General features: G+C 43.9%; 1 protein-coding gene across 2 annotated transcripts in view; it reads right to left on the bottom strand.

Annotated features, from left to right (window-relative positions):
* Positions 1–2,445: 2,445 nt before the first annotated feature.
* Positions 2,446–23,143, bottom strand: part of PALD1 (phosphatase domain containing paladin 1) — a 130,116-nt gene continuing 109,418 nt past the window's right edge. For both annotated transcript variants that reach the window (XM_063132999.1, XM_063133000.1), the window contains exons 19-20: positions 18,478–18,633; positions 2,446–3,881 (exon numbers count right to left, since the gene is read on the bottom strand). In XM_063132999.1, the coding sequence (XP_062989069.1) occupies positions 3,732–3,881; positions 18,478–18,633 (306 nt within the window). In that variant the 3' untranslated portion in view covers positions 2,446–3,731. The remainder of the gene's footprint in view (positions 3,882–18,477; positions 18,634–23,143) is intronic.

The raw sequence follows: 23,143 nt of genomic DNA, 5'->3' as shown, positions 1-23,143 counted from the left end.
AAAAAATGTACTTTAACCTTACCCTTAAATGTTTTTAGTGCAATTGTAGTTGTTCTATGTATACCTTTGTTCGTATGTATTATATGTGATGTCTGTGTAGGTGCTGTTAAATTTTTTAAAAAAACTTTCACTTAAAAAACGAAATGTGAGGAAGGAACTTTTTATCATCTCTGGTGGACTTGTAAAAAGCTAAGGCTTTCTGGACACATATACATTCTTTAATTCAAAAAATATTAAAGACCAATTTGTAAACCAGAAGCCTTTCTATTGGGACTAATGGATAGGCAACTGAAAGAGAAGGGGGGAACTTTATTTTTATACATAACAACGGCAGCAAGACTACTATACGCACAGAAGTGGAAAAATGAAGCAACGGCAACAATGGAAGAATGCCTATTGAAGATATTGGAGCTGGCACAGATGGCAAAACTTACAATGATAATGAGAGATAAATCAACAGCCACATTCATATCTGAATGGAAACCTCTGATAGAATTTTTGCAAGAAACAGAAAAATGATGTATTTGTCTGTGGATTCAGTGTATGAGATATAGTTAACTTAGAAGAAAGAAAAGAATTTGATTATTGTGTTAAATGTATCAAACAAGGAAAGAATATAATTCACATTTGGAATATGTAGAGAGCCGAAAATACAACTGAACCTTTGTGTGTGTGTATTTTTTCCCATTTTCCTTTTTTCCTTTTTCCTTGGATGTAATGTTTTTATGCAATGCTTTTATGTCAGGTATGTTTGCGAAAAAATAAAAAAAATAATTTAAAAAAAAGCTACCTGATGCAAGGTGAATAAGGAACGATGTCACCTGAGCTTCCCCTTTACAATGATAAGATCAAAAGAGTGGACTTCGGAAGCAATTAAGGCTTAATTAATTGCACAGGGAGGCATCCTTCAACTATGGAGCAAGATTTCCAAAGATTTCTGTTGAGTGACAGGGGCATGACTAGAGGGGAAGTGGGTATTTACTCCACAAAAGAACCATTGTCTGGTAGGTTTATAATCTCCTCTTTTGTTTAATTTATTCCTCATGCGTCATGGGCATCCTCCTGGCCTCTTCCTTTATTCCCCACAAAACAAAAGTTCTCAAGGGAAGCTGTGTGTTTGCAGATTTGATTAACACCCTTCACACATACACACGTTGTACACAAACGCACACATTGCCTTCTGCAAGTTCATCCTAGATTACCCTCTTCCAAGGCTGTGTTGTTTTTGCATCACAATTTGTCAACACAGTATAGTGTAACAACACCTCACAGAGCAAGACTTTTTCTTGAAATTATACACTGTTGAACCTGCTCCCATGAACCACAGGCCAACTGTGAATTAGTAACATATGCACAAACAGTCCAGTACCATTGGGGGGATGTCAAAGGGGCAGCTTTTAAAGCACTGTGTGCATTTAGAAGTCTTCTGCACTCATTCTGCTGAACACACGATTTTCTGTTGGGGTAAAGAGGAAGCATCCGCAAAAACTTGTGGAATATTGCAGAACCAAAAATCAAGAAAGGGAAATTAAATGGTGTTATACCATTTGTACAGTAGCGTTGCAAAGCACTACAGCTTCAGGTGACTGGAGAAACAGGAGAGTGAATCAAAAATCCATTTTGCAATACAATCTTGCAAAGGAATGTATCTTTTAAACAAAAGTGGTAGAGCAGCTTCCTTCAATTCCCAAATAAAAAATGAGTTTCAACAGTTCACAAGTGTCTACCGGAGTTAGAATTTCTGCTTTGGGGTGATTGCATTAGGATCGGCTAATACAAACTGTGGGTTAGATAATAGACTTACATCTACTATGCAGTGTATCACCTGCAAATTATTCAAACACTAAAAAAAATCCCGCCGGGAACAATAACATTCTACACCAGATTTGAGAAAAAGAACTGCACCACTTCCTTCTCAGAACAAGATACTTGGCAGATGGACAACCTTGGTATTCAGAATGTGTAGCTGGAACAGGCCCTGTCCCAAAGTAGAAAGGGAACCCCAATATTTTACATTTATTTACACTATTGGTTGTGGGCCTTGATGACCACTATCCCTTGTCCTTTCTGTGATGTAAATCCATGTTTTTTATTCTTTCTTCCCATTTATTTTTGTATGCCTACAGCCATGGAAATACTTCTTTAATTATCCAACCCCCTAAGTCCCTGTTTTAGTTTCTGATCTGCCTCATCCAATTTCTAGCACAGATGATATTATATAGGCGTTAAAAAGCAATAGGAATATATTGACTATTTTTTTTAAAAAAAAAAGGTATGAGGGTAAGTGCAGGATTGAGTACGAGAAAAATGCATTGGATGCAGAATTTAGCCTCTTGGGAATTTCTACTTCATTTTTTGTTTTTGTTTTTTAAAAGGCAAGTTTCTAGATTGTATGGTTACAAAAATGTGCTTGGAAGCATATGGGCAAAATCTTCTGAGAGGTGGTTGAATAATTTTTATTATAGCTACTTGCCCTTCCTCAGGGCTCGCAAGGACTTCATAAAATATGCAAACAAAGAGAAGGTATATACATTTGCTTAGACAATTGTACAATTCTGCTTTCCTTGACGGAGAATTTCGCTTGCCTTGGGCAAAGAACTTGGAATTTTTTAAAGAATGTTCTGTAGAATGCAATAAGGCCTTTTGATAGAAGGGATCTCTGTTGTGTTCTATGGAGAACCCTGGTTCTAGAACAGAGGACATTCCCTCCATCTACCTATACGATGGGGACCATTTGGCCATTATCACACTTTGAATTATACGGAGAGGATCTCAAGAACACCCACTCCATGCGCAGGAGTGTACCAAATCCTCAAATTCCACTTCAGTTTTTGTGCTGCTGCATCTGGACTAGTCCCTAGTGCAACAGGAAGCTTGGCAGTCAGGACAGGAAATCTGAAGAGCACCAGCATGTACACAAAAGTGCTTGGCTGTACACACATATTAAGTACATAAGGGAGCACCCAGACTGAGATGGGAACAAATGTGAGCACAGCAGCTTTCCGCTGCCCTCATCCATGCAGCCCCAGGCACTTCCGGAATTTCCCCCATCACAGCATTCACATGGATGTTCAATGGGAGACATCCACATAGGGAAACCAAGACAGATGTCTCCCCATTCTTGGCTCATTCTGGGCAAATAAGCTAACAATAGTGGCTCCCAGCTCATTTTAACAGTGCATCATAAATATAAATTGGAATCTTCATAATAAAACAGTACAAGATTCAAGCGTATGCAATAATTAAACCATCCTGAGTTGTCTACTAAATGCTTTCTGCAGAGCAAATACCACACATGCATTTCCTGCATCTGAAAATACATAATATACAACTATACACTGGGCAGTGCACAAGTCCAAGAAAAATTCTTTGAAAAAGCATCCATTTGTAGTGTGTTAAAAAACGTTCTGGGAATTTCAGGCAAATACACAGCATTTGCATTGACACCCATCTAAATTCATTTTAATTTATTTTATTGTGTCTGAAAGACACCCTCCCCCCTATAAAAATGGCTCCAAGGTAGTGTAACTTTCTCTTCTTGTTGTAAGTACAGTTCTTCCTTAAGGCACATTTCTTCATATATATACATGCACATTTTTAAAAACACACACACCTACACCACAAAATCAAATATTCATTCAGAAAAGGGGAGAGAGAGAGAGAGAGAGAGCATGATTCGGCCACATCTGGAGAAATGTTGGAATCCTCATGGCCCTTCGTAAGGCCGGCTCCTAAATGAACTCTCCCCGGAACGGCAGGGAGCTACGGGTTTGCTCCTGCCAGCGGTAGCGAAGCCGGGAGAGCGGTTTGTCCTCTAGGTTCTCAAATTCAGCAAAACCCAGGTGGTTCAGGATCTCGTAGACTCCAGCCTTTGCTGCCACCTGAAAGAAGGGGGAAAGGGGAGGGAGGAATATGGTCTTTCAATCCTTCTAAGTAGAGAGGGCAGCTTGTGGTGCTGAGCCCAGGCCCTCACCCTGCAGCAATGATGAACCTCATGCTTTATTCTAGGAGAGCACCGCCTAAAAAAATAGTCAAGCGTGCTGAAAATGGAACAGTGAGGCAGCCCTGGTTCCTCGCGACACTCCAGAGCAGCCTCCCCAAATCCAGGGCCCTCCAGATGTGTTGCACTACAACTCCCAGCCAGACATGTTGTGAATTTATTTATTTATTGCATTTCTATACTGCCCAATAGCTGAAGCTCTCTGGGCGGTTCACAAAATTCATAATCCAACCCACTTGCAGGGATCAGGATGGATGGATGGATGGATGGATGGATGGATGGATGGATGGATGGATGGATAGATAGATAGATAGATAGATAGATAGATAGATAGATAGATAGATAGATAGATAGATAGATAGACAGACAGACAGACAGACAGACAGACAGACAGACAGACAGACAGACAGACAGACAGACAGACAGACAGACAGACAGATAGATAATTATGGGCCTGCTGAAGAACCCAGCTAAATTTTCCTTCGAACGCTAGCCATCACACTATCCAGGCACTGGCCATGTACACACTTCGATGTGCCAGTGTATCAGCTGCTTGCTACAAGAGCAATTCAGGCAACTTACACTTCATCCTGGGTTCTGTTCCTGGGGGGCTGGTGCCTCCTTCCAAAATATAGGGTATCGTGTAAAAAAACGAGTATTTCATCCCCCGTTCCTTCCCAGCCATTGCTGTTTCGCCACCCCCCAACTCCACCCCTTTGTTTTATCTCCCCTTTTCAGGTCCACTTGCTTGCAACTGCTGTCCGGCAAAGCTATGCAGAGAACCAAACTACCCTGGGTTGGCATATCATCCCTACTACCATATCAGAATGCCCACAGACTCACATTTGTCTGTGCATGGTTGAACCCATCCAGAGTTGCAACCCCACAGATACATTTCTCCTCCACCCCTCAATGACCCTGCATGGACTGCGCTGCCGCTGGAGACCTCCCTGCTGCACCCATCGGGTATCCAAGCATCAGCACAACCCGGGTATTCCTGTACCCTAGGGGCCTTGTTGCAATGCTGTGCCTTTAGCGCACCTTTAGCGGGCTGTATCCCCTTCCCTACCTTTCGCTTCATCAGCCCCCTTCCTTCCTCCACCTCCTTTCAAACCTTCGCTCCAGAGGAGCTATAAAAGATTTGATGCAGACATAACCTAACCCAAAACTTGTGTACTTATATCAGGGTTAATGTGATGAAGCCCTTCTCACGTCTCTATATCTGGTGATTAACCCTTTTATACGCCACTCCTCAGCTGTTTGTGTTAGCGTTTGCAAGGTTTTGTTAGTTTTGGCACATGCCGGCAAAAGTTACAATGTTGCCTTGTTTTTGAAAAGGAGAGGAAAAAGCTTCCGAAAAAGCAAAGGAGGCAGCAGACGGCACTCAAAGCACCAAAGGCTCTTTTTCATCCCTCTCTCCCAGAAGCAACCTTGTGCTTTCCAAGAAACTTCCTCAGCCTCCTCTTTCAAAGCTCTGCCCTGGCCCCGGCCCACCCCCAAAAGAAGTGGGTGGGGAGGAAGATGATAGGATGTAAACACAGTGCATGAATTGAATCATAGAATAGTAGAGTTGGAAGGGGCCTACAAGGCCAACGAGTCCAAACCCACCCACCCCCCGCTCATTGCAGTTATCTACCTTAAAACATCCTTGACAGATGGCTGTCCAGCTGCCTCTTGAATGCCTTTAGTGCAGGAGAGCCCACAACCTCCCCAGGTAACCGCTTCCATTGTCATACTGCTCTAACAGTCAAGAAGTTTTTCCTGATGTCCAGCTGGAATCTGGCTTCCTGTAACTTGAGCCCAGTATTCCGTGTCCTGCACTCTGGGAGGATCGAGAAGAGATCCTGGCCCTCCTCTGTGTGACAACCTTTCAAATATTTGAAGAGTGCTATCACGTCTCCCTTTTGCTATGGCTGCAAATCAGGCCATGGCCCAGCTCCTGCTAGGAATCCGTTGAGAGAAGTTGTTGTTGTTGACGCCTGCATCTACGGCACATTCACCCATGCCTCTGGAAGCAGGATAATGGTCAGCGGTCTTTTCATTAGCAGGATTCTGTATCGCCCACAGGGACACTACAGAATGGCTGCAGCACATCTTGAACAATAAGCTGCCAATCTCTCCACCCCCACTTTCTTTTCATGCTAGTGCATGCGGCCCATTCCCTCCAGCTTGGCTCCTCCTACTAGTGTGAATGGCTAAAGAAACCAGGAACTTTTTTTTAAAAAAAAAGGAAAAAGAAATACTTTCATTATACTTTAGCAAATAACAGTACACTGAGCAAACGTTTAACATGTCATCGTAACCCTGGATCCTGCCTCGTTGCTCCCAAACAAGCCAGGATGTGTAGATCAAGAACAAACCCTGGTTTACAATCCCGGTTTATAGAGGGTGCAACAAGACGCTATGGCAGAATCCCCAGAAACATGGCTTACCATTGTGTGTGAACACAGACAGTGATGAATGATCTCTTGAAATAGTAGGAACATTCAAAAATTAAATTGCTGGTTGTCCACTATCATTACCTATAACCGCCTTCCCATCTGGTGCCCTCCAGATGTTTTGAACTACTGCTCCCATCATTCCTGACCACTGGCCATACTGATTGTGGTTGATGGGAGTTGTAATCCAAAACATCCAGCTTGGGAAGGACTGACCTATGACATACATTCATGGATTTGTTTCACAATAAATATAAATACAAAATGCATACAAATGAGCCAGTATCAAGAAGAGTGAGGGAAAGGATGATTGGTTTTAAGAAAGTTTTCCTGGAACATCTGTTATATCTCCTTGAACCACATCAAATATGTGCAAGAGGGGAGCCTAGAGACTACTACAGAGTATGTTTCATCTTGTTATGTTGCAATGGATTAGACAAACATCTGCTTGTTTATGTTCCTCTCCAAACTTGTGCTTAAGCCAGTACTTCCTACCCAAGCATTCAAAAAGACATAATCCACAAAATTTCCCTGAAACTTTCATTCATGGCCACTCCATCAATCAAACCTTCAAAAGCAAGCTGCCAGAGCAGGTCTCTGACCAGTACAAAACATATGCAAGGAGATACCATCTATCACTCTGTAATGAAAAATGATTCATTCTGCGGAATAAAAAAAAGGGGGGCTTTTCCATATCAAGCTTCCTAAAAAATATAAACATATAATGCTCCTTTGAGTGGATTCCAACGTGCAATAGGCTCAACCTCGTTGCAGAAATTATTTTCGCTGGCCTCAGACATCATTCGTTTCTTACCTATCCTCACTTACTAACTGTTCTTATTTATTACGACCACTTATGTTGCTCCACTTAGTCAAGGGTGAAATTGGAATGTAGAAAGGTCAAGGCATAAAGTCAAACACTGTGCACATAGCTGGTATTCTCTGGAGCAGGCATGGGCCGGATTTCTCATCTAGCCCACCAGCTTCTTCCCCAGACAAGAAAAAGCACCTGACTGAAAGGTAAAAGCTTTTTCTTGCCATACCGTGACAAAGAACCCAACTTTCACAGGGCAGCAGAGAAAAGCTCTCTTCTCTGATCAGATACAGTGCAGTGTGAATCAGATACTGCTGCACTGTGACAAAGAGAGCCTCCCTCAGCGCAGCAGAGAAGGGCAGCAAATTTCCTACGGAGGGAGATCGCGCTCTACACTTCAGGTTCCAAATCCTTGCTGTTCCCCACCCCCACTGGACCCTGTCTCCAGCAACTACCCAATGGCCCCAGCTGGGCCATCTTTCAGATGTGTCCCAAAAAAAAGGCTGTAGGAGCAACATGAAGCAGTATCCGTTGCTGCTGATCCACCAGCTCTAAACAAGTTGTGCTAGCGGGAACAACCACTAGTGCAACAGGAAACGAGCGTTGGCTAGAGCAACCCAAGAAACTCACCAAAACTACCACTCCAGAAGCAGTAGTTTTGCTGAGTTTCCTGGGTTGCCCTAGCAGTCCTTCCCCCTAGAGCTGTGGCAGCACTGGACACTGCCCAGGACTTCCACTCGCTTTGGACAATGCAGTAACCAAATACTATCATACCAAGCTGTTGGAAAAATGGTTGCTCCACGCTTGTTCGGTCTGTTTTATGGTGTGACGGACTCGTTGGGGCTTACCAGAGATGGAGTGACATAGTGCCAATGATGCAAAGAAACTTGCTCAAGGCAAGAGCCAGCCTGAAAGCTCAGCTTCCCTTCCAAGCCCCCACCTATGGGGCAATGAAAGCCAGGAAACAAACGAAGAGCTGTCCTCGACTCCTACTCTCTCAGTCTTCGCTCAGCCACAGAGCACATTCCAGCTTCCGCTTGGTCTTCAAATCAAGTGCAGGGTGAGCTTGTGCAGATAACATTCTTTCTCCCCCGACTCGCCCCCTCCATGTTGAACATCGTTGACCTGGATGGGACACCAGGCATGTTTCTCGCTCATTTCCCCTCCAGCTCCCTCCACCCCACCCCGGCTGCTGCACCACTGGATGAATGTCGTTTTCCAGCAAATCCTTCCGTCGAGAAGGGCCAAGCTCTGATCATAACCACAGTTGGCAGATGCCCCTTTCATCTCTCACCGAGGAGATCAAACATGCCAATACGAATTAGCAAAGCTAATTGAGACAGAGAGGAGCCGAGGTTTTCCCATCACACGCCAGCCAGCGACTCCCTACTTATAGCTTACACAAACAAGAGAGGGAGAGAGGCTAATCTCAAGGGCACAGATAAAATGACCCCCACCCACCCCCACCCCCAATGCTGCCTTTCCTCTGTCTGCACAGTTTCACCTTCTCCCATTGCCAAATAGTTATTCTGAATAGCAGAACTTCTGTTGTGCTGTTCCACCGCCAGAGCTACATTTCCAGTAAAGTCCACTCTAAGGATCGTTCCAAGGCATGCGCCTGCACCCTGGCTCACAAAGTGTGTGACGGCTGCTTTCATGGACTACTGGTTTGCTGCAGTAGTGACTGGGCCCATTCAGAAGACACCTTAGACCATGGTGGTTAAACCAGAAAGCCAGGCCATGTTCAGAAGATACCTTAAACCCCAGCTTTAACCATGGTGAATAAGGCTTTTTGCTTTATTCACCATGGTTAAAGTCATGGTTTGTGTCTTCTGAACACAGCCTGGTTTTCTGGCTTAACCTCCATGGTTAAAGCCATGGTTTAAGGTGTCTTCTGAATGTCTGAAATGTGGCAGAAGTCGACAAGCCCACGTTTTGCAAATCCTCAACTAGTCCTTTGTCAAACCTGACCTTTTCCTTCATGGACTGCAGTATGTACACCATCTCCACTTTGAGGATGCCTGTAGCTCAGCCTGTTCATGCATGGAATCCAGAGTGCCCTGGCATCTCTCGGCAAAAGTGAACTCAAGTAGCAGGGGATGGAAAAGAACCTGGAGAGCCATTGCACACTAGAGTTGGCAATACAGGGCCACGTGGACTAATACCCTGGCCTGGTGTGTGGCAGCTTCCCATGTTCAACTAACCCAACTAATCTCATGGCCAAGGCTGCTGTTGCTCCCTCCACACACTCCTCTGACCTACTGTTTGGCAAGTGGGGGTCTTCATGATAATCCAGAGTGGGCCAGATTTGGCTTAGATGCTGCCAGTTGCTGATCCACAGACTAGAAGACTGTTGGCAGCATTGAGTGGCAGCAAAAGCCCTTTTTATTGACCTTGCCTTGCACTAGTGTTTGTGTTTTTAAAACAAAGCTGAAGAGGCAGGATATACCCAGCACATTCCCCCCGCAATGAGACATCCCTTTCTCTATAGGCAGACAGGTTTAGAACTCCAGAATTACTCTCTTCTCGATGTTGCTCAGAGCCTGATATTACAGGCATAGGTATTTAAGGAATAGTGCTCGTTTTCCCTCCCGCACTTCTCCTCTCTGGAGGAAGCATTCAACCCATGGCTAGCAGTTTGTTTTGGAGCTCCTGATGCCCAGATGAAATGTATGCATCCTGATGGAGGGACCAGCTAGTTTTCATAAAAGCCCCTGTACTAAGATGTTATTCTTTGAAAGCTGCCATTAGAGGAAGCTCGCTAACGATGGCTTTCTCTTGGGAGAGGGCATTTCTGTCTACGCCTCACTAAAGGGAAGCATTCAGTATTGATTTTTCTTCATGTACAGTACATATTCAGTTAGCTTTCAGATGAAAGCCTTGAGGGCCGGGAGAAAGCAGGGGGCAGGGGTGGGGGCTTTGAATTTGCTTAAGGACATTTAACTAAAAAAGAAAAAAATGAGTCTGGGTGGGAGAACATTAACACTCTTTTACCTTTGGAAAAGTCACACTACAACCATCTTTTTGTAAGCTCAAGGAGGCTCTTGCTCGCAGAATTTATTACTCTCCCGTCAACCCCACCCACCCCTTACTGCATCATCAGAGCATCTGAGAGAGAGGGAGCAAAAGCGGATTTTGTTATTTTGCCTATCCAACAGCTAGCATTTAAAATTATGGGAGAGAGAAATGGGAGGGAGGCTGATGCCAGGGAAGGCTTGTTCTCTGGCTCCCAGTATCTTTGGCTAAAAGGAAAAGAGGAAACTTTTAATTACATCAAGGGGATCAACTCCCTCTCTCTTGGCCTTTAAATTTCAACTACTACCTATGGTTACACTCCCATTTGTCAGTACATGCGTACTGTGAGACACAAATGGTTGCTGTCTTAACAGCCATTCACCCTACGCAAACAGCATTCTATAGGCCTAAAATACACTCTAGTAGTGGTTACATACATCCTAAGCTTTGCATACATCCCTAAACCTTTGACTCCAGGAAGATAAGGTAGAAAAATACTGAAAAGAAGCCCCTCTATATACTCTGCTGAGATGTTAAGCTAAATGTGTGGCTGCATATATATGTGTAGATAGATAGATAGATAGATAGATAGATAGATAGATCTCTCTTCCCTGATGATTAAGGGACCTTACCTGTATCTTTGCATCACAATACAGGCTGCAACTAATGATGTGGAACAGGAGTGGGGAAATGCAGGACCTGTCTTGCCAGGGCACAGGCCAATTTTCCTAAACAAAAGGGGAGCTGCCAATTTGTTAACCAACACACATTTAGCATAACACAGGGATCGAACCTGAGCCGTCTACATGCAAAGCAGGTGATCTATCACACTGAGCTATGGCTGCCAGGAATTTGCTTTCATGCCAGAATGGAGTTCACAGTCCTTCCACACAAACATCCACTCCTAGTTTCTCCCCAAGAATTCTTGGTTTCAGCAGCCTAATTTAAAAACAAAAGGACCTGAGAGAATCAGGTTCAAAACCAACCACCTCAGCCATGAAGCTCATTGGGCCAGACACTCTCTCTCACAGGGGTGTCTTAAGAGTCTTCCATCTGCAAGAGCCAACTAATACACAGTTCTATCAGTCAATAGTTTTCCTGGCCATTTCATTTTCTCTACATCATGTACAAAACTTTGATTTCCAAATTAAGAGAGGGGGGGGGGCACAAATAAACATTGCCGGCTGCCTGGGCAAAACCTTCACGTTATAGTACCTGGGTAACAGCAGCACAGAAAGTTTTGATTGCCTGTAGATGAAAGAGAGCGGAAGCCAAAGACCCAATGAAACCAGGGCTTCAAGGACCTTTTGCACCTGGGAATAATAGGGGGTGGGGAGGATGCTTTCAAGGGTTAGCTTTGGTGCCTCCTGAGAGAGAACTGGGGGATGGGGGAGAGAAGAGAGGAACACACGAAAGAAAGATCCTGTACCTCACAGTCAAACATTGCAAGGAGCTGCAACTGATGATCTCCCTCATTTCTTCAACATGACCTCAACGTGACTTCATCTCCTCGGGAGGGTGGACCATTGTGTGATTCCCTGTCCCTTATTTGGAGGGGCACAGGATGACCAAGCCATCCCAGACCAGGCTGTTCACTTCCGACAGCTGCTTTGGTGGAAGGGGATCATTGCTTTTTGAATGGACCCAAATAAAGAGAAGAAGAAGAAATTCCCTTAGGTGGAAGCCTATTTCCAAGGCAAACATCAGCCTCTTGAGACGTGAGTCTATATGCCATGCTTTACCCATACATGTATTTTGAGATGCATGTGGAACTACAGAATCTAGGAAGTGATAATGGATGTTGCTTGTTCTCTCCACTATACCAGATTAGCTCCTTGTACTGGGAATTCTCTGTACAGTGCAAAATGAAGTAAAATAGACTACTGTTTTATTGATTGCTTCTGAAATTGAACAGTGCAACCCTACGCATGTATACCCAGAAGTAAGTCCCCCTGTGCGTAGGGATTGCAGCCTAGGAATACTTGCAAGAGTTGTTCATACTTCAATCTCTCTGCACCAGCTGCCCAAGAAATGCAGCCATTCCCCTAGGAAGGGAGTTTAGGCCAAGTTTACTATTTCTCCCATTCTCCCCAAAACTGGACCCTAGGTTTACCCAGGAACAACATTCTGTTCTTGTTGTTGCTAAGTTCACTTCAGCAAAGGGGGGAAAAGAGCAAAATAGTGCATCAAAGTGGCAAGAGCTGATGAATCAGCTGTAATCTGTGAAGAATGCACATAAATTCCAATCCCTTCTGTGTATGTCCATCTGACCAAATGGCATAGAGATTAATTCACAGAGACACAGACACTGTGAAACGTCGTTTGCAGAGAGCGCACAGTTGGAAACAATAGAGATCCCTGATATGCTGGTACATTCGTACAACAAGGGAAGGGGAATCTTTTCTCTGTCCCCCATGCATCACAAATAAAGCCATGATACTGTTTGCAATTCAGAGGGGGGGGGGGGGAGACGGGAAAGGAAAGCAGCCAGGGACCAGCGATCTCTTCAGATGAGGCTTTTATCGTGCAATTGCCCTGCGTCCGTGGAATTTTAAATGGCGGAGGGCCCAGACATCGTCACCTTCCACTTCTGTCCCTCCCATGTTTTCCCAAGGCTTCTTCCACCTTTACATAGGGGGCAGCACTGCCATTGAAGCAGAGACTGAAATTGATAGTGATAGCTATAGCTCAGAAAACAAGTCTGATTAAATTTCATGCATATTCATTGAATCTTGGTGTGTGTCCCCTGCTTCCCCCCCCCTGTTTTTTTTTTGTTTTTAATGGGAATGGGTGCTTTATGTCTGCTTTTTGTTACTAATGTTGATTGTTTCTTCTGTTTTTTAAAAATGTTTTTTTGCTTGTTCCTCATAAACTGGCAAAACCAAAGAGGTTCCTTACAGTTCAGGAGCTTATAGCTCCATTTGTTACTAAAAAAAAATAAAATTTAAAAATTTAAAGAAGTAAATTCAATTTGTAATAATTGTTAGAATACACTGTATTTTTAATATACTAAACGTAATAATTTTATGCCAAACCAACTTGTACGTAATTACATTTTATGTTCCAAAAGTAACAAGTAGGAACACCTATGATCCTAATGGGCTACAATACATTGACTTTATGTCTGCTACCCAAAGTCGGGAAACTGATAAAGCTACTTCAGAGCATGGATTGATGTGAGGAGGGACCCATTTGTGGCATGAACGCTACTGCAGGGTTTCAGGCTTCCAGACCCTGGTGTTAGGAGTTACCATTGCTACATGCCAGGGTTTATGGGTCCAATCTGACTCTCATTAATCTGATAAATTGTTTTTTCAGGTGTTCCAATTATGTCCAGGAAATTAATCCGTTTACCTCAGATATTTCTGGAGTAAAACTAGGAGAGCACGCCCATCGCTAAGTGATGAGCCTTGTTTGTTTGTTTTGGAGCTTATTTTGGTATGTTTTTGTGGTTTTAAGTTGTATGTTTATGTGATTTTTTATTTATTTATTGTATATTGTTTTTAAGTGTTTTTATCTTATGTAAACCGCCCAGAGAGCCTCGGCTATGGGGCGGTTTACAAATAATAATAATAATAATAATAATAATAATAATAATAATAATAATAATTCAGTTTGCACAGGGATTGCTGCAGGAGCAAAGATACAGAAATGAGAGACAAAAGAAGTAATATTATTCCTACCCCAAATAGCAAGGCCTTCTTTAGCTGCTGGACAAGTTAGTGCTGAGAGGTTAACACAAGCTATTCCATCATTTCCTAAGTTGTTTGGTGAAACAGTGAGAGAGTAAAAACAGAGAATGGCCGCGAGTTCATATGTGGACAAACCACAATTCTTTTTTTCGAGGTCAAAATTAGATTCCGGATGTGTCAAACCGGGGGTGCCTCAGAAAGATTGACAGGAGGAAAAACATAATAGTATTTGTGGGAATTCTGGAGAAACCAGGAGAGGATAAACAGCGTGGGAGGCACACACACACACACACACACACACACACACACACACAAGCAGAGAAAGCTACAAAGGACAGAATTGGGAACACAGTCAAGGAGGAAGCACAAAAGTGAGACCGTCATTTGGAGAGGAGATCATGACAGGGTAGTAGAATGAGACAGAGAGGTGGAGAAGTCTAGATGTATTGTGTGGCTTCCTTCCAGCCCAAAATGTTTCTATTTAAGCAAGTAAACAGTAGCTTTAAACATAACTAAAGAAAAGGTCATGAGGCCCCTCAACCTCCTATCTGAAAGATTCGTTCTAAGGCACCAACTCTGTGAAGATCCTATCAAGATACTGGTTAGATCTACCATCTTGCCGATATGTTGGACGGGATTTATAATTCAGATCTCCTTTTCATTTAACACCTTCAGTATCTTATACATTCTTCAAATTGGAGGGAGGTTTTCTTTGGGTTGCCAGCTGTCCTCGTACTCACAAACTCGAAAAGAGATTGCATAGACCATCCATCCAACCTACAGTCAATACTCTTGGCAAGTATGCCTCAAGTGAAGCCGAAAGTATGAATTGGTGCCACACTAGTGCACTGTTAAAATACACGTGCAGCCTGCCTCTCCTCGTTGCATAGGGCAGTTTTGCTTCTAGACCAAGCTGGAGAGGAATCCTGGCGTACAGGCTTCCTTGCTCATGTTCAGACATGCCACAAAATCCTGCAGCCTGTGCCACTTGGGACGGTATATAAATCCTGTAAAAATAAATAACATTCTGTATCCAAACCTGGTCCAATCTGTTTTGCAGAGCCTCTAAGGAATGAGGCCAACAGATCCCTTTCCACTACTGCACTGTTCTTACACACTGGTGGAAAAAACTAGTTCTATTTTCTTTTAGACTTACACAGATTGCTTCTTGTCCTGGGATGGATTTGATCTTTTTACAAAAAGGTAACATATCACATGGCTACATGCACATCGTGGGAAGCCAGTGACCACATACTGCTACCATGTACTAAGCAGAAAGTTATCACATGCCTCTGTGTTGTTCTGCCAAGTAAAGAGGAGAATTTTACTGCTTCTCTAGATTTCTCCATGCCACTAGATACGGTGATACAGGCAATGAATAAACCATGTGGTTGCATGCACATCATAGCAAGTTGCCAGTTGTGGTCATTCGTTATCTCAGCAGAACTGAAGAATAATGACCCCTTCTCTTCTTTAAGACAGCATGCAAAGTCTGACGCATATTCTTTATGATAGCATGCAGCTTGACCTACATGCAACTGCCCTGCTCAGGTGAAGCCGTTCCAAGGTTTGAGTTGCAACAGATCTTGATAACACATTTCCAGATCCACAGGAGCAGATACCAACTGTCCATCCCTGCCCACTGGGATCAGGAGCCCTGTGTATGCTCATGACCATTGAGCCATGGATTGTGACCCTGGTCAGCAGGACATCCAAAGACAACAGCAATGTTAGGGGAGCTTGGCTGGATTCCTTTGGCTGGCATTGCCAGGAGCTGACCCTTGGCCATTCCCCGAAGGAGCCCCAAGACCCGTAGGTTCCAGGGGGAGCGGCTCTATCAACAATTCTCTCCTGCAAATGGCCATCTTGCAAATCTGGCTGCAAACCAAAAGCTGGTCCTTGCCTGTTCACAGCTGCTGGAGCCATTGGCTTGCAGCCAGAGTCTCTCAACAGCTCCTGGTCAACTGAAGCCACTGAGCTGAGGCTTGCTCTCTGCTAAGTAAAAACGTACTCCCAGAATAATGAACCAAAACAATAAGAAAGCAGCTGTTTTCCATGGGAATGAACCCCAAAGTAATGCAATGGCAACTGGTTTTTCCTCCTTGAGGTTAACATTGGTGCACAGCGTGACGGGGTGTAGTGTAGTACTGCTTCTTAGGACCTGTGAAGGCTCCTTGTGACAACTGGGGGAACACCGCAGCTGCTATGAACAACTGTTGAAACTGAGAGGCCAGAAACGCGGACTTGGGAAACAAGAAACAAAGGCCCCCAACATGCTGTTTCCATCCTGGTTGTTACCCACTACACCATTACTGTACATACATTCAATGTAGACGTTTACTGTAATGATGGGTCTCCTTTTAGAACCATCTGCAAGCCTAACAATCTTTACAGTGTCTCATTGTTAACACAATCGTGTAACACTCAAGAGAGATCATTCAGCAAAGATATCCAGTTTTGAGAAAAGGCTGTGCTGCACAACTATTGCTCTGAACTTGGGTGTAGCATATAGACTATAGAGTGTGCCCAAGTGTCTACAGATGTCTGTTAGAATCTTGGTCCCTTCGGCTGCTATTTTATATGCAAGAATTTTAATTTCATGAACACTGACTGAAAAACATGGCTGCAAAATTTTTTAAAGGAAATCTATGACAATTAAGCAGCAGCTAAGAAAACATTCAGCAAGTTAAAAAAAAGAAAGACAAGAAAATCAGTAATCTTTACAAATCTCTGTGAATTTCATGGGTGTTAATAGGAAAATCACCAAGTTTGCTCATAATGCTAAGCCAAAGTTTGCATTAACCATCACTTTAGCCATGATCTACTCACAACCAAACAACGTATGCTGACATGGCACCTTCAAGGTTACTATTTGGGGCTATATTTATCCCATAATTCTCCAACCACACCTTATACGATCAGGATTGGGTCTCAGCTACGGAAGTCAACATACTATAAATCTCCTCTTAATAAAAATAATAATCAGCAGGCTTCTAGCTGTCAAGAGAGTTTTAGAAGTGTTATCCAGATATGGTACATTGACAAACTATTTGAAAGGGTCCAGAATTTGGCTGATTTTAGTGTCTATTTGGAGATGTTTATTTTATTTTATTTATTTATTTATTTATTGCATTTATATACCGCCCCATAGCTGAAGCTCTCTGGGCGGTTTACAAAATTAAAAAACAGTAAACATTAAAAACAAATATACAAAGTTTAAAAACATAAAAAGCATAAAAACAACAGTATCCCAGTATGAAAACAGGTGAGCCTCGTCGGGGAGATCATTCCATAATTGGGGGGCCACCACTGAAAAGGCCCTCTCCCTAGACAAAAAAAAAGTATGCATTCTCTTGCAATGGAGGCTGTTGGCTCTGATTCCATCCTGGGTTTCAGTGAGAACCAGCTAGAACGTTAAATGTACTATGCAAGGTGCTGAACCTATTTTGGGGATAGGGTTCAGAACCTTGGATAGCTCCTTCAGAGTTCTGCCTGGTTCTGACTGAAACCCAGAATTTACTTATTTATTATTTATTTAGAATATTTATATACCGCTCCCCATTGAAAAATTTCGGAGCGGTGTACAAGGTAAAAATGAAAATAAAAACAGAATAAAACAGTTAAAACAAAATTTAAAAGAAGCAAAAACAGAGATCCAAGGCTGCATATTAAGGAAAGGCTTCTTGGAATAAAGATGTTTTCAGGAGGCGCCAAAGGAGTACAAGGTTGGAGCCTGCCTGACCTCCAGAGGCAGGGAATTCCACAGGAGGGGCGCCGCCACACTGAAGGCTCTTCCCCTGGTGGATACCAATCAGAGGATGGATCTATGTGGAACCACCAGCAGGCCCTCGGATGACCTCAGTGACCGGGCAGGTTGGTAAGGGAGAAGGCGCTCTCTCAGGTATCCTGGTCCCAAGTTGTTTAGGGCTTTGTACACAAGTACAAGAACCTTAAACGTGGCCCGGTAGCGAATAGGCAGCCAGTGCAGTTCCCTCAGCAGAGGAGTTACATGCTGGAAAGGGGCAGCTCCAGACAACAGCCGAGCTGCAGCATTCTGCATTAGCTCCAGCTTCCGGAGCAGCTTCAAGGGCAGCCCCACATAGAGCGCGTTGCAGTAATCCAATCTTGAGGTTACCAATGCCTGTACCACCGTGGTCAAGCTATCCCTGTCCAGGAGAGGCCGTAGTTGGCGAACCAACCGAAGATGGTAGAAGGCACTCCGAGCCGTGGCGGCTACTTGAGCCTCCAACGACAGAAATGGGTCTAAGAGTACCCCCAAACTATGAACCTGTTCTTTCAGAGGCAGAATGGAGCAACAGCCCCACCAAATTGGAGCCACCAGCCTCCACTGCTCTCTTGATAGGCTGGTAGCCCTTCTTGGTCCTGAATAAGCTAGATATGACAACATTTGCTTCACCTTTCAGGAAAGACCAGCACTGTTCAGCACAGTCAAAGATCTACAACAGTTGGGATTATTGCCTCCAACAGGTTCACTGCTGGCGTCGGAAGAGCGCTTACCTCGTGCATCCAGGCACTGAACGGCCTCTGCCAGGAGTCCTTTTTCCCCAAATGCAGGTACGCATTGAACAGGATGAGATAGATGTAGCGTTCCAAGTACTGCAGGCTCCTCAGCTGCAACGTCTGCATCTCCTTTTCCTCCTTAGCCGTTTTGCCCTGAAATCAGTCATCATAACTGCTTGAGGATTGGTGTCAGGCAGCAGAATTGCCCCACAAGTCTCGAATCGTGCAGGTCAGCTTGCTTACATTTTATCAACACAGTATCAAAGAAATCAAAACACAACTGCAACAGCTCAAGAGCCCTTCTTGTCTTCAGTAGCAGTGCTTCTTCCTGTGCTCTGAAGGTTAAGTCAGAAGCTGCTGATCAGATGGGAAGAGCCCATGCTGTAGCATCTATGTGTTAAATGCGAAAAGGGGCCATAGGTCAGTGACAGAGGACATGCTTTGCGTGAAGAAAGCTCCAGGTTCAATCCCTGGCATCCTCAGTTAGGGGCAGGAAAGATTCATGTGTAAAATCCTGGAGATACAACAGTGGTGTAGCGGAGCCAGGACTTGCAGGCTCAAAGCGCCTGGACCTCTTGCTTAGCAGGGACGATGATGTCATCTGCCACCCTCTTCAGACTTCCTTATTCTCTCTGAGTTTAGCTAAAATCCTCACAGCGGTTGGGGGAAGAGAGAACCAATTTTCCTAGCAATAATATATTATTGTGAGCTAGCCCTGTTGTAACACAATGTATTTTGGGGTGGCTTGTTCTTGAATGGGCAATTAAGAACCATTGGCCTAACAAAAGACCTGCTCCTGGTACAATGAAAACTACTAGGACTGGTTTGTTAATGCAGATTTACAGAGCAGATTGTATTTTTGGACTTTCCTTGGTTGTGAAGAATGTCATGATTAGCACCTGCACTTCAATATTTACCATGACATCACTGAGAGCTGCTAGTGCAGAATACACAATTCTGAGCTAGATGGACTCTCTATACATAGCACCTGCCTCTGCTCCCACAAATCCACAAAATAAAAAATTGATCAGAAGCTTATGTGTGAAGAAAAGCAGGGCAAAAAGTGTCACATACAGAATCATGCACAAGTCAAAAGAGATACCTGCAAGGTAATGCTGCACAAGAAACATTTGTTTGCCTGAATATTTTCACACCTGAAACACAAACTCAAAACTGCACCCTATAGACTGGGCAGGGGCTCTTCCTTCGTCTTAAAAAATGTGCTACTCAAGGAGGGCTGCTTCATGGCATTTCAAGATTAGGTTGGCCCTGCCAGCACAGAGTTATTTTCAGCCATAGTTCATTGTTGCCATTTAAGATCCCTGAGGGATGCTTAATGAATTAGAACTCCTTTATGGAAGCAGCTGACAGCCTCAATGTGGTAGCTTTCCGTGCACGAAACATAAGCCTGAAAGCCTCACTGCATGCGCTGCAGTCATGGACTAGGAGCACTTCTGAAGAGAGATTTATCCATAATCTATCACCCCAAACCTGAAGGGAAACCTCTCTTTCATCTGGGACTGATAGATCTTCTGTCAGAATGAGCCACTTTTATACAAAGTTAATTTTCTAGACCTCTCTGTTCAGAAGAGGTTCCAGTCCAGAACAATGGCCTCATTGTCTGGAGAGTCTCCATGTCAGGATTGCACCTACCTGGTGACTACTGATGGGAACTTTCCCTGCAATTGGGCTGGTGTTGCAAGAGACATGCAAACATTACAACCTGCACACTCACACACACGACACACACACACACACACACACACACACACACACACATCCTTCCCAAAGTAGTCAGCCACCCTCCACGTAGCGATTGCATGGTGTGAAAATGTCCCTCGAAGCCTCCTCCTATAGTCAGCTTAGAATAGAGGTGCAAAACCTCAGGTCTGGGGTCCCAATCCAGCCCTTGGGTGGTTGCAAGAATAATAATAATAATAATAATAATAATAATAATAATAATAATAATATCATCATCATCATCTATTTCTTACCCACCTCTCCCTGATCGAGGCGGGGAACAGCAGTAAGTATAAAATACATAAAATAGTGATTAAAAACATAGTAAACATTGTTAAAACATCCTAAAAAACATCCTAAAAGCATCCTAAAATTCCACTGGATAGGCCTGCTGGAAGAGAGCAGTCTTTATGGCTTTCTATGGAGATGCCTCCCTCCCCTTCCTCTAGTCTCCCCCTTCACCCGACCGCCAATCGCTTGGTTGTTTCCCAGATTTTGTGCATTTCTAAAAGGCTGAAATGCCTCTCTGACGTCTTAATTATGTTAAGATAATTACGCTAGCAAGCTAAAATACGCCAACATTTTCAGGGGGGTTTCACTTTGGCTCTTTTGCCTTTGGCCCGGAGTGCAGCCCCTGAGAGCTCCTCCAAAATGGAGTCCGACCCTCCGGCTGAAAGGGCTTAGAATGAAGCACTTGTTGTGCTGGGAGAACCAGCAGCCCCTGGAAGGTGGCTAAAACAAGAACACATTGAAACTTGGCTATTGAAGCTCTCATTAAACTGCGGCATATGCGAGTGCTTTCCTCATTTAAATACACAAGGCCCCCAAAATAGAAAAAAAGATTACTGTTGTGTGCCCTCACTTTCATATACACATGCACAGTGTGAAAGAGAAAAGGCCAGGAATAGACAGTCTCTGAGATTCCAAGCTATAAACTGTACCATTGTTTTATATAGCACATCTATTCCTGAGAGGCTGTAGCAACCAAGAATTAGCCCCCTCCTATCTCCTGTCCCTGCTTTGACCTCAGCTGAGTCATGACCACACAAGAGCAGACACCGAGGTGGACTTTTTTGAGGTGTATTTGGGTTTTTATTCATAGTTTCTGGCTGAGCACAGACACTCACTATCTTCGAGTTCAAGCTGATCTCTAACTAACCACTTGACTATAAGTAGACATTTGCAATTAACGTTTTATAGAATAGAAACACCACAAAAAACAGGGAGAGGAAGAACCCGAGGGCTTGGGAAAGCCAGCATACCAAGGCTGCAATCCTATAACACACATTTACCTGGGAGTACGTCCCACTGAACTCAGTGAGGTTTACTTCTGAGTAAACATGCATAGGATTGTGCCGTTAAACCCTTCAGAACAGGTAGTGGAAACTTGCTGCAAGGCTGTTGGTGGCCCATTTTTATAATACAAAAAGGTCACAAGAAATGGAGAACACCAACTCCACTGTTTCTCCCCAAAAATCTGATACCAGTTAGGGTGATCATATGAAACTGAGGACAGTTAAAGCTGCAGGAGCTATACTAGAGTGACCAGATACAAAAGAGGGCAGGGGTCCTGCAGCTTTAACTGTTGCGATGAAGAGGGAATTTCACCAGGTGCTGCATGCCTACAAATGACACCTGCTGAAATTCCCTTTTCTATACAAAGGAGCCCTGTCCTCCTTTCTGTACACACTTCCCCCCTTGCTCCGAATTAAAATTGTGTCCTCTTAAAGCACTGTTTCCCAAACATGTAGTAGCAGCGATGTACTTCTACCTCAAATTAAAAATGGAGGCACACTTTACTGTACTCTACTACTCTGGAGCTGTAGATTTACTTTTAGCGTCTGTACATATAAGGACTATCCACACTCATAGGAGCTCAACCCCTGTCTTGTTGCTCCTTCAAGGGAGAACAATTCTGCTGAGTTTCTGCATCCCATGTGATGGAATGATCCAATCTGACACAGCAGAATTGCTCACCACAATAGCAGATGACCAGAGTGTAGCAAGGCCAAAACAGTAAGGCTGCAATCCTATATCCCTTAACCTGGAAGTAAACTCTATTCATCTCCATGGGACTGACATTTGAATAGACACTTAAAGGATTATGCTATAAATCATGCAGAGATGCAGCGAGCAGCCTACTCTGGGGTGAGTAGATTGGGCTCACGGGCCTCCAAATAGACCTGTGGCCCTCCAAATGTTGGACTGTCAGACCCAGCCAGCACGGCCAATGATGAGACATTATGGGAGTTGCAATCTAACAACATCTGGAGAGCCACAGGTTCCCCACCCCAGTTTACGGTACTGGGCAGGCAACATGTCACCCTTCAAATGTTTTGGACTACAACTTTCGTAAGCCCCAGACAGCATGGCCAATGGTCAGAGTCCAATGGTTGGAGTCCAAAACACCTGGACAGCATCAGGTTGCCCACCTCAGCTTCTTGCAGCCCACTAGCAGTTCTCCTACGGTACCCCACATGGAGAATTACTAAGCTCCTCTACGTGCCCAGATTAAACCACGATAACATTGGCCAGTTGCTAAGGATAGAACTCAGCTGAAGACCTGGGCTCTTCATACTGATCAAACAGCAAGCTTTCCAGACACTGCCAACCTGTCCCATCAGTGCCTGGCCAAAGGGTAAATGCCATTTGCTGACATTGTCACTTTCAGTGCCAGTGTAATCCTTTGCAAATGAACAGAGTGTTATGTTCTTTGTCATCCTTAAGTCTTGGATCACTACATTGTTGGGAAAATGCAGTAAGAACAGAAAGGATCTGGTGTGGTACACCAAGGACATTTTTTTAAAAAACCAACACCCTGCTATTACCAGCTCCCCAGTAAAAAGCAAAAACTATTAACATTGAGAGCACAATCCTATGCAAATGTAGGCACACCCTAACTTGCAAATGGACCTCATCCAAA

Source organism: Elgaria multicarinata, chromosome 8 (assembly GCF_023053635.1).
Source record: "Elgaria multicarinata webbii isolate HBS135686 ecotype San Diego chromosome 8, rElgMul1.1.pri, whole genome shotgun sequence".
Lineage (NCBI taxonomy): Eukaryota > Metazoa > Chordata > Lepidosauria > Squamata > Anguidae > Elgaria > Elgaria multicarinata.
This window is presented reverse-complemented; position numbering and strand designations above follow the sequence as displayed.